The sequence below is a fragment of the Alligator sinensis genome, unplaced genomic scaffold (assembly GCF_000455745.1).
Source record: "Alligator sinensis unplaced genomic scaffold, ASM45574v1 scaffold308_2, whole genome shotgun sequence".
NCBI classification, from domain to species: Eukaryota; Metazoa; Chordata; order Crocodylia; family Alligatoridae; genus Alligator; species Alligator sinensis.
The window spans coordinates 1074396-1084640 of NW_005842082.1; the positions used below are offsets into that span (position 1 = coordinate 1074396).

At 41.3% G+C, this 10245-nt stretch overlaps 1 protein-coding gene across 4 annotated transcripts in view; it reads right to left on the reverse strand.

Annotated features, from left to right (window-relative positions):
• Positions 1-10245, reverse strand: part of CEMIP2 (cell migration inducing hyaluronidase 2) — a 96036-nt gene that overhangs the window by 36478 nt on the left and 49313 nt on the right. For all 4 annotated transcript variants that reach the window (XM_014520067.2, XM_025204458.1, XM_006023821.2 and 1 more), the window contains exons 5-7: positions 7723-7892; positions 4205-4393; positions 574-743 (exon numbers count right to left, since the gene is read on the reverse strand). In XM_014520067.2, the coding sequence (XP_014375553.1) occupies positions 574-743; positions 4205-4393; positions 7723-7892 (529 nt within the window). The remainder of the gene's footprint in view (positions 1-573; positions 744-4204; positions 4394-7722; positions 7893-10245) is intronic.

Genomic DNA, 10245 nt, shown 5'->3' on the forward strand with positions numbered 1-10245 from the left:
AGGTGAAGTGACGTGAAGTGCTATGTGGGGGAGCACTTGCCCACCCATGAACAGTGCAGCGGGGTGGAGAAAGCCCACGGTGCAGCATGGTGGGGGGTGCCCACCTGCGTACCATGCAGTGGGAAAATGAGGGGAGCACCTGTGTACAGGTGTGTGTGGATGGTGTGTAATCTGGGTGTGACCCATAGGGTGTGTGCCCCCACAGCCATTTTGAAGCTGGACAGTCCTGCCTTAACGTAAACTGTGCTAAGGGGTATCAAAATGGGCATCCAAGAAAACTTTTCAATTTTAATTTTCACTATCTTGCATAGTCACAATGTAAACAACAGGCTTTTATGAATGTTTAAGTGTGTTAATGCAGCTCTCTGTCCCCAGTTCTCCAGTCTAACTCTTGACAAGGTAATATGAGTTTTAGGGAAGCTCAGAAGAAATATTTTTAGACAAAGGATCTCGGGGATAATTTCACGAACATCAATTTAGCAGTCCAAATTTAGAATTAACCCTTTTGGTTAGAAGCCCTCCTCAATTTGCCTTTCACTAACAGGAAGTCACTTAAAAATGTGTTTTTCAAACCTTGATATGGCCACCAAATGTATCATAATTGAAGAACTGGCACTTATTTCCATCATAGCAAGAATCTTCCATCTCTCCCTTGATCACAATATTCCTTGTAAGAAGTCCAACCTCTGCCCTCATGTCCACTCCATCAATGATGTCTCCCATATGAAGGAACTGAGGATTTTCTGATCAGAAAGCCATTTCAAAGAAAGAAGAAAAATAAATGTCAGAAAAGATAAATATTTAACGTTGTTATTCATTAAAAACTAGAACTATAGTTTGTTAGCTGCCCTTCTATGCCTACTTGGTAACACTTTGTATCTTCTAGTTGCTTATTTTTAAAGCCTTTTAGAGTAGTGGCACTGAAACCTAAGAGCTGTTAACCCATGAACTTTATCATCTCTGTGAGGAAGAGAAAATGCTCATCACTGACAAGTATAAGTATTAAGCTACAGGCATCTGTTTCTTTGATGATCTAAAAAGAAACACCCTCTCCACAAGGCCACGATCTGATGGAGAAGAGTGCAGCATCAAAAACAGACACAGCTTTCTTATCATTCAGTTTTTAGATTGTACTCAACGTAATTGTGCACTGATAGGGTTTGTGTACTGAAGCAATTGATGTGCTACAGCCTCGCCATTAAATGCCACAGCATACCCAGTCCCAAAACAGTAAGGAGCAGATGCATTTTTCATTCTATGACAAGAAACAAAGCCCTCTCTGTTTCAGACCTGTATTAGACCTATAAGGAATCCTAATGCATTATTGGGTTGAAACTCAATGCCCATTTGTGAATGATTTGTAGACAGAAAGAACAAAAACCTGAGACTCTGGAAGAGAGAGCAAACGGATGACTTCAATAATAATTCAAGTTACTAAAAGGTAACTACCAAAGTGCGGGTTCTGCTTTGACTGCTATGTAACAGGGAGGGCTGAAATTGTTCAGAATCACTTTTACATATAGTGACTAACAGTACATAAAAGCCGATTAGGATTGGTACTTGACTTGCAGCTGACAGAATTCAACCCTCCCCTTCTCCTCTCCTGCAAAATACAAAACAAACAAATAAAAAGCCCACACGACAATCAACCAAGGTGTTCAAAAGAAAAAAAAATCCCCTAATTTCTCTTTCATACAGAGTATTGCGTGTGCTGCCAAAATTTTAGAAATACTAGAGTCTGATGGATTAGTTTGCTAGTAAATGTAAATTATCCTATCTTGGAGGAAAGGCAAAAAGGAGCTTAAAACAGGCAGATGTTAAGCCTGCTGTAAGCATACATTTTAATTTTTTCTTCCTCCCCCAAAATGGAACTGAGCCAGGCCAGCAAAACATGACAGATATGCAAATATCTGCAGAAAACTAGAGAGGGTTTGGCTTGAGAAAACTGGCATGCCATAAAACATTTAATGTTCCTTGTGAAATAGGAAAATTTTCCTCTACTATAGGCCTTACTGGGTTGCAATGTACAATGAGAAACAGCACTCATGTTAATACTGGAAAACTATCAGATGGATCTATTCACCTTCTTTATGAAGATACTCACATAAAGTGTTAAAGCTTTACATTACTCTTCCTTTCAGAAAAATGAGCAAGTTGTACTTTACCCCATAAGATTAATAAAACATTTACTGACTACACTAGTAGCAGAAACTTTAGAGCTATTCACGCATAGGACTAAAAGGTATGTTTTTGAAGATGAATGTGTTTAATGAATGCTATTCTTGAGCATTTAAAAACTGCCATATAAATTTAATATAGCAATTTGTGTGTAAACTGTGAACCTGAAAGGTTTACCTAAAATAATACCTACAAAAGGGGGAGGGGTGTGGGGGGAGAAAACTCTAGTTTCAAGCAGGAAGAGCCAAGGAACAGTAGAATCTTTTGGCAATTGTGATAAGAGATATTCAAAGCAAGGGCAGAGCATAGATCTAGAATGAATAGAAAAATGGACTTTTTTAGGGAACAACTGTGTTACATTTTCTAAGATCCAAGATTAAACTTACAACCTTATACAGATGTTGAGTCTAAAGGACTAGTTCTAGGGAAGTTGTGAAAATTAAGTCTATACAGTCAAAATGAGAAGATATAAATTCCTATAGAAATGTCACTGAGGTATTGATGCAAAGGTAACACACATTTGCAAATATCAGAAATATAGAAGTGAGGATAGCATGCTACAGGAGCAAGCAAGAATTCTGAGTCTTAAGAGAGTAAGAAGGAAGATACTTGGGCTGCTGACACGCATTACATTTACGATTCAACCTTTTAATCATGCCTTTAATAATAATTGGGTCATATGTTCAAGACTATTTATCTATTTGTAATACAGTAAACAAACCACAAAGTTGTTCCACATATCACGTGGCTGGCTCATGCCTTAAATTGAAGGCATGGCAGGTTGGGGTTGGCCCGTGGCAGATTCCGATGCTCAGCTGAGTGTCAGGATCCAGTATGGGGCAGGCCCAGGTCTGGGACACAGCTGTCCCCTATCCAAGTTGGGCTGGGGACGAACCATTTCCTGAACCCTGGCAGATGGGGAGGTGTGATGAACCAGAGATCAAGGAGCATTCCCCAGATCTTGGACTCACTGCACCCCAGATCTTTAAAGAACTGTGTATGCAGCTCCTCAGAACACCATGTGTGAAGCCATCCCAGTGAGGCTCCTTGATTCTGAGGTCCTTGGGCATACGTGATTTTCTGACAAGCTCAATACAGGCCAGCTGCACACACTGTTCTTAAAGGTTCCAGTGTGATGCAACTCCAGAATAGGTTCCCCTGTACGCTACAATGAGTAAAAAATGCGCACCACACAGCTGGGCTTTTGACAATTAGCTGATTGTTGGCTGGGACCGGGGACTGCACTAGGACTGGGTCCAGACCCCAGTTCAATCAGTTGATTGTGAGCACCCAGCTTTCAGCTTGGAGCAGAGGGAGTCCAGGATCATGATTCTGGGTTCCCCCTGTGCTGGCAAGTAAGGCATGATTGGGATCTAATGTTGTATCCCAAAATCACCCTATTCCTATCCCAAAATCCTGCCCTGCACATGGCAAAATTTGATTCCCACAGGGTTCTATAGAAGGGGGACCAGAGAGACAGGAAGATGCCTATGTAGCTAAGAAATCTGTCTCAGGGGATGCAGTGGACTGCAGTGAAGTCAACATGAGTCATAGGGAGTAAAAAAAAGGGAATGGTTAACTACATAGAGGAGCCATAAGTTACAACCAGAGTCAGAGAGAAGAGACCCAATTTTCTTTTTTCATAACCATTTTGCTGACAGAGGGGAAAAAATGGAAACAGGAAGTCAGGTTCAAAAAAGGCTTTTCTGAAGGAAAAAAAACCCCCCAAAATCCCCAAAAGACTGACAGTGCCAGATCAGGGACAGCTGAAAACGGTACTAGAAAAACAGAGCTGCTAGGTGATAAAAATCAGGAAACAAGGAGGAGGAAACAGAACCAAACGAACAGGCAGCATTGCATGTGTGAAAGAGACTGACAAGAATTAGTGATTTCTTACATTATAAAGAAGTGGATCCCTTGCATATGGCTGGGAGGCAGAGGAGAAAAGACAGGCATCAACGGAGGGAATATTCTAATTAGCAGATATTTCATATTCCACGTATCTCAGTTTTATCTGGTCTCATACCTTTCACTTTGACTTGGTATCTGCTGCACTCTGGACATGGAAGGAGAGTAAATTCTTCTGCTTGGTACATTGAGTAGTCTGTGCTTGCAACTACAATCCGATCTTTAGGCTGCCAGTTACTAACATCCTCCAAGAGATCCAATATCACTCCATCAACAGCCTCTACCTGGAAGCCTGAGAGGGGGACACCTAATGAACGAGAAAAAGAACTGCAATATATAAAGCTGCAACTTAAAGAGGTACTCTTTCACTGATAATTCATAAGCAACTTTAAAAAAGGAGGTGGGGGGCCTTTTAAACACACTGAACTTTTTAGGGCAATTTCAAAGCGTGATTTTAACATGAAATGCAATAAAAATGTGTTTGAAATAGAAGTTCCTGCTGCTATTATGCCTTTCTCCTTTTGTGGATGTCAAGATTCAGGTTAAAACAAGATGACTTATATTTACAAATACCTAAAATAGTTCTGCTTTCCAAAACCCTCAGATGCAAGATTCTGAGAACCAAGCTAAGTTCTATCTTATCACTGAAAAAGTTTGACAAGTTATTCTGTTGTCTTTGGCAGGTTTGTGCAGGTATCGTGATTCAAACTAAAAACGTTGGTATGGAATGAGACTGTTTTACTTAGCTATATTTGCTGTGTACAACTAACTTTCAAAGTCAGTATCTTTGTCAGTGAAGTGAGCAGATATGAATCAATGCATATATGGAGATTATGCCATTCTTTCCATAGTCACTTTCACAGGGGAACTTCAAGCAAATCAAACTAGTATGCTGCTCAACATGAAAGAAAAACTGATAAATTCTGTTCATAAATTCATAGAAGTAGGGTCGGAAGGGACCTTGTAGATCATCAAGTCCAACCCCCTGCCCTGGGCAGGAGAGAAAACCAGGCTCAAATGACCCCAGCCAGGTAGACATCAAGCCTCCTCTTAAAGACCCCCAGGGTAGGAGCCATCACCACTTCCCTTGGAAGTTGGTTCCAGATCCTAGCCGCCCTGACTGTGAAGTAGTGCCTTCAGATGTCTAGTCTAAACCTACTCTCTAACAATTTGTGGCCGTTATTCCTTGTTATCCCGGGGGGCACTAGGAGGAACAGTGTCTTCCCCAACCCCTGCCGGTCCCCCCTGGTGAGTTTATAGACGGCCACCAGGTCCCCCCTCAGCCTTCTCTTGTGAAGACTGAACAGGTTAAGGTCCCATAGCCTCTCTTCATAGGGTCTGCCCTGCTGTCCCCAGATCATGCAGGTGGCCCTTCTCTGGACCCTCTCAATGCTGTCCTGTCCATCATTTCAAAACGAGTACATAAAGAAGGAACGTTTGTTCACCAGAGCACCCCAAGGGATGACAAGGTCGAATGGTCATAAACTCCTCCAAGACAGTTTCAGGCTGTACATAAGGAAGAACTTCTTTCCTGTCTGAGCCCCCAAGGTCTGGAATAGCCTGCCACCAGAGGTGGTTCAAGCACCTACATTGAATGCCTTCAAGAGAAAGTTGGATGTTTATCTTGCTGGGATCCTATGACCTCAGCTGACTTCCTGCCCCTGGGGCAGGAATCGATGATCTTCCAAGGTCCCTTCCAGGCCTAACGTCTATGAAAAAAAGTGCGCAGGGGGGGAAAAAACTCCATTTATTTAGATGGGGGGGGAGGGCACGAAAATATGGCCAGTGGGCTGGATCTGTGGATCTGTCCGGCCAACAGATTTTGTCTGGGTCGTGGCAGGTCTCAGTTCTGCCCAGCCCAGGCATGTGGGCAGCTCAGGTTGTGACATATGAAGCAGGTCTCACCACTCCTAGACACACAGCGGAGCTGGAGCAGTGTGGCAGCTGGACTCGCTTCCCACAACCACTGGCTCCTTCCAGCTGCCACTGCCACTGGACCTGGCCCTGCAGTCTGGGCACCCCAACCTGTCCGTCCTGCGCCCACTGCTGGGGGTAGGACCCATGCAGGCAAGGCCAGGTGGATGGGATGGGACTGCAGGCAGGTGGGGAGCAGCATCTGAAAGCCAGATGGGCAGGTGGGCCAGGATCACATGGCAGTGACAGCATGGGGCTGGGGCCTGGAGCAGAGCTGGGATCCGCTGCTTGCATGCTCCTGCCTGCAGAACCGGCACTCACAGAAGGGGCATACAGGGAACCCTGGCCCTGCCTGCCTGTCCCACTCCCACTTGCCTGGTCCAGTGAAGAGGGGGACCAGGGGACCTGCCTGGTCCAGTGAAGAGGGGGTCCACTTAGGGGGATGCCCTCACCCAGCAGAGTGGGTGAGCAGGGAGAGGGGGTGCTGACTTGGCCCACAACAGCTCACCAAAACTTCCTTAGTGGCCTTCAGGCTCAAGTAATTGCCCATCCCTGATTTAGATTATCTTCCTAAATTGTAAGGGAAGGCATGTTAAGTTTTTTCACTGTAAAAAAGTGATAAACAGCTAGTTGTTCTTAGGTACAAAATGATAGGAATTATATTAGTGTTCTGGAAACAGCCAAGAAAGCAAACTGCCAGAGAGAGAGGTTGGGTTTTGAAGGAACAGTACAGAAAACTGCAAGGCTGCTAATAAAAAACATATTACCAGACCAGGAGAATCTGGGAGGTACTGTAACAGTCCTTTGGAAACTCTTAGGAAGTGAACAGTGCCCAGTACTTGCAGGCCTGGAGCAGAGAGTTCCTCCAACTCACAAAATGTAAAATAAGAAAATATCCAAAATTCAAAAGGATCCAGGATCCTCTTGAACACAAAAAACAAAAGCAGGTTGCAAGCTAACTTGTTATGTCACATTCAAGACAATCAACTAGATAATCTAACACTGATGAGAGGGGTGGGATTTAAAACTAACTCATGGCATTGATAATATTTTTCCCCACATGAAGTTGCTTCTAAGACCACAATTTCCTTTTACTAGTCAGAACCAACCTCACAAGGCTAGAGGGTAAACAAAGTGGCTAAGTAAAAATCCGTGCATCTTTAAAAACTATTTATTACCACAGTGGTGGGAAGTAGAAAGCAAACACAAATTGAAAACTTTTTGCAAGAAGTTAAATCTGCCATATATAAGAGTTCTCCAAGTGTCACAAGGAACAGCAATCACCAGAATATGCTAAGGCTAGAAATATTACATAAACCATAAAAAGGCTCACTCTATCTATTGCTCTATCTATCGCTCTATCATAAAGGCTCCAGTATTATAGTATAGTATAGTATAGTATTATAGTATAGCCAGATATATTTTAACTTTATACATTAAAAATAGTTTCTATTCTCTACTACAATGGTATCATACAAAAAAGGCAAAGGCAGACAAAGTACATTAGGAGGTGTGTAATCCCTCCTCCCCCCTTTTCCTTGATAAGGACATGTACTTACCTGAGAATTAGGCCATGTGAGGGACAGAAAAAACAACCTGTTACAGTATTCATAAAATTAAAACGTATGAAACAAGCCATTCTAGAAAACAATGCATACAAATCATTAAAAGCAGATCCTGCCCCCTACCCCCAGCTAAACATTTTAGAAAGAACTTTCCTACCTTCATTCCATTCACTAAAAGCCGTCACAGAAAACTTCTGACCATCAAATGTGAAAAATTCTCTCTGAGCAAGGGCCTTCCCTCCGGTGCTGTGATTTTCATACTCTCTCACAGATTCATTACAGGAGGAATTCCCACTATTTATGACACCAACTAAAGCCCAGGCTTGCCTGCAAAGAATGAGGTGAGCATTTGAACAAACTGTCTCTGGATGATGTACAGAATAAAAAGCAAATACGCACATTTATGCAAACATCTTTTCTTTGCCACTTTTCCTAAGCTCTTTAGAATGTAATTTCAAAGGGCAGAAGAAGAATATGTATGCATCGCTTGTATAATAAAGCATTGGTGGTTCCTATATCCAAACTGAGAAATCACCCAGCTTTATTCTGAAACATTATAAACTTCAGGACACATTGTTTATACTTATATAAAAGGAATACTTTTTTACAAAGTTTACAAAATGGATAAACTTCAGCACAAAAAGGGTAAGAACTAATTTAAACTAGGTACTGCAGTACTTGTTAATGATTCTCACTATGATACTAATATTACAACACAGTCACCTGTCATTCAGACCTGTCCTATGACAGTGAGTAAACAGCAATAGCCGCATGCAGGAAAGTTCTTGGACAGATTTATATCTATTACATACATGAGTCAGCTGTTGGTTCCCATCTTCCCCGCTCTCCCTGCCCACCCTCTGTGGAGAGTGAAATAAAGTTCTGCAGCCTAACTTCAATGCCATAATGTTGATTGTTTACAATATTTACTCTTCTTTTTATAGCCTCAGGTCCAACAACAATACAATTACATTACGATCTTGCTTAACCTATTAAGGTTCTAGAGTTCTTTGTTTTGGAGAAAAAGCTTGAAAACAGCAAAAAAGAAAAAACAGAAAGCTAGTTTTCCTTAAGAATTTATTATTTGATTCACAGTTTTAATGCTTGGCACTGCTGATCTATCTGCTTTTAAGAACTACAGTCCACTCCCTTTTACATTATGTTCTTTTCTACTTGATTATTCTCAACTTTCTCTATGTTTTCTGCCCTTTCACTGAAGTCAAGTTTTGAATTAGTGGAATCAAAAGCACAAAGCCATCTGCTGCCTTCTTTTCACACCCCGTGTCCTTCAATTATGTCTGCCTGAACCAAAGTTTCCAGTAATTATTTTTAAAAAGGGCATAGAAAGCTCTTGAGATTTGACAATGAAGCTTTACAAAACAAATCTATTAAAATTATTTTTAGAAATAATTTACTGGTCCATAACATTTAAGCGTGCATAGTCAGCACTCTCCACCACCTGTTTAAACTCTGACAAAAACTGCACTTTGAGGTTCAATCAGGTATGACCACATGAAAGAGATGCAGACGCTGTACCAGGAGCATGATTTACTAACGGCCTAACATTTTTAAAGGAATTAAATTACCTTTAACTCAGACACTTTTTATTGTCTGACTTACTAACTAGCGGCCTAACATTTTTTTAAAAGGAATTAAATTACCTTTAACTCAGACAATTTTTATTGTCTTATAATCTAAGTTATACACAAATGTACGCGCACACTTCCTCTTACGGTCTTGGATAAATTAGTTTCATAGGCCACATCATGGTCTAATAACAATGCCTTAAGAAGGCTACAACAAAGCACGCTCTCTCTCTCTCGTGTCAGTATCCCTGCAGACAAGATAAACATTTGATGTAGAATTTTAGGAGAAGTAGTATCAGATATTTAAGGGTGTCTTACTTTGCAAGGAAAGAAACTGTCTTAACTTTTAAATCTATTTTATTGTCTTGAGAGTAGGGTGACTATTTACAAGTTACATGCGGAAGACGGACAGTCGGTCTGTCTTCTGCAGCAATGCAGCAACCGAAGACTTTTAAAAGACTCTAGAGTGAATCCAATGACTAATTTAAAAATGCATGAATACCCCATGAAACCAGGCTCCATTGCCCACTGTTGCAGGTACTTCTCTAAGTAAGGAGTCCTGGGTTCCAGTCTTGGTGCCAGGATGGTTCATACATTTTACATTAAATAACCATTAGTTTAAAAACAAACAGAAACAAAAAACTAAGCAAACAAACTAACCACCCCACAAAGCAGACATAACCCTGTCTGGATTCCTGCTCAGAGCAGTACCATCCTCACTCAGCTACAATCATCTTGTTTTCTGTCCTTCCAGCCCAATGAGTCCACCAGTCTTGCTTTTCCAGTGGACTATCTATCTTCAACAGAAAGAGAGCACTTCTAAGGAGCTTGTGTTACATAGTTATTTTTACAGAGATAACTCCATAGAAATATGTTGTCAAAGAAAGAACTTTAAAGCTTAACATTTTTCCTATTCTGAGAAAGGAAAAATGGTAGTAGAATGGCCTCGGCCTGGAAAAGATAAGAGGAAGACAAAAGTCAATTAAAGCAAGCTTACAGTAAAAGAGTACTATACAATTCACACAGAGGATTGATGTAGAAATGTTATGGTTTCCTGCAGTTTTATTAGTCCATCTGACATTTTGCATTATTTC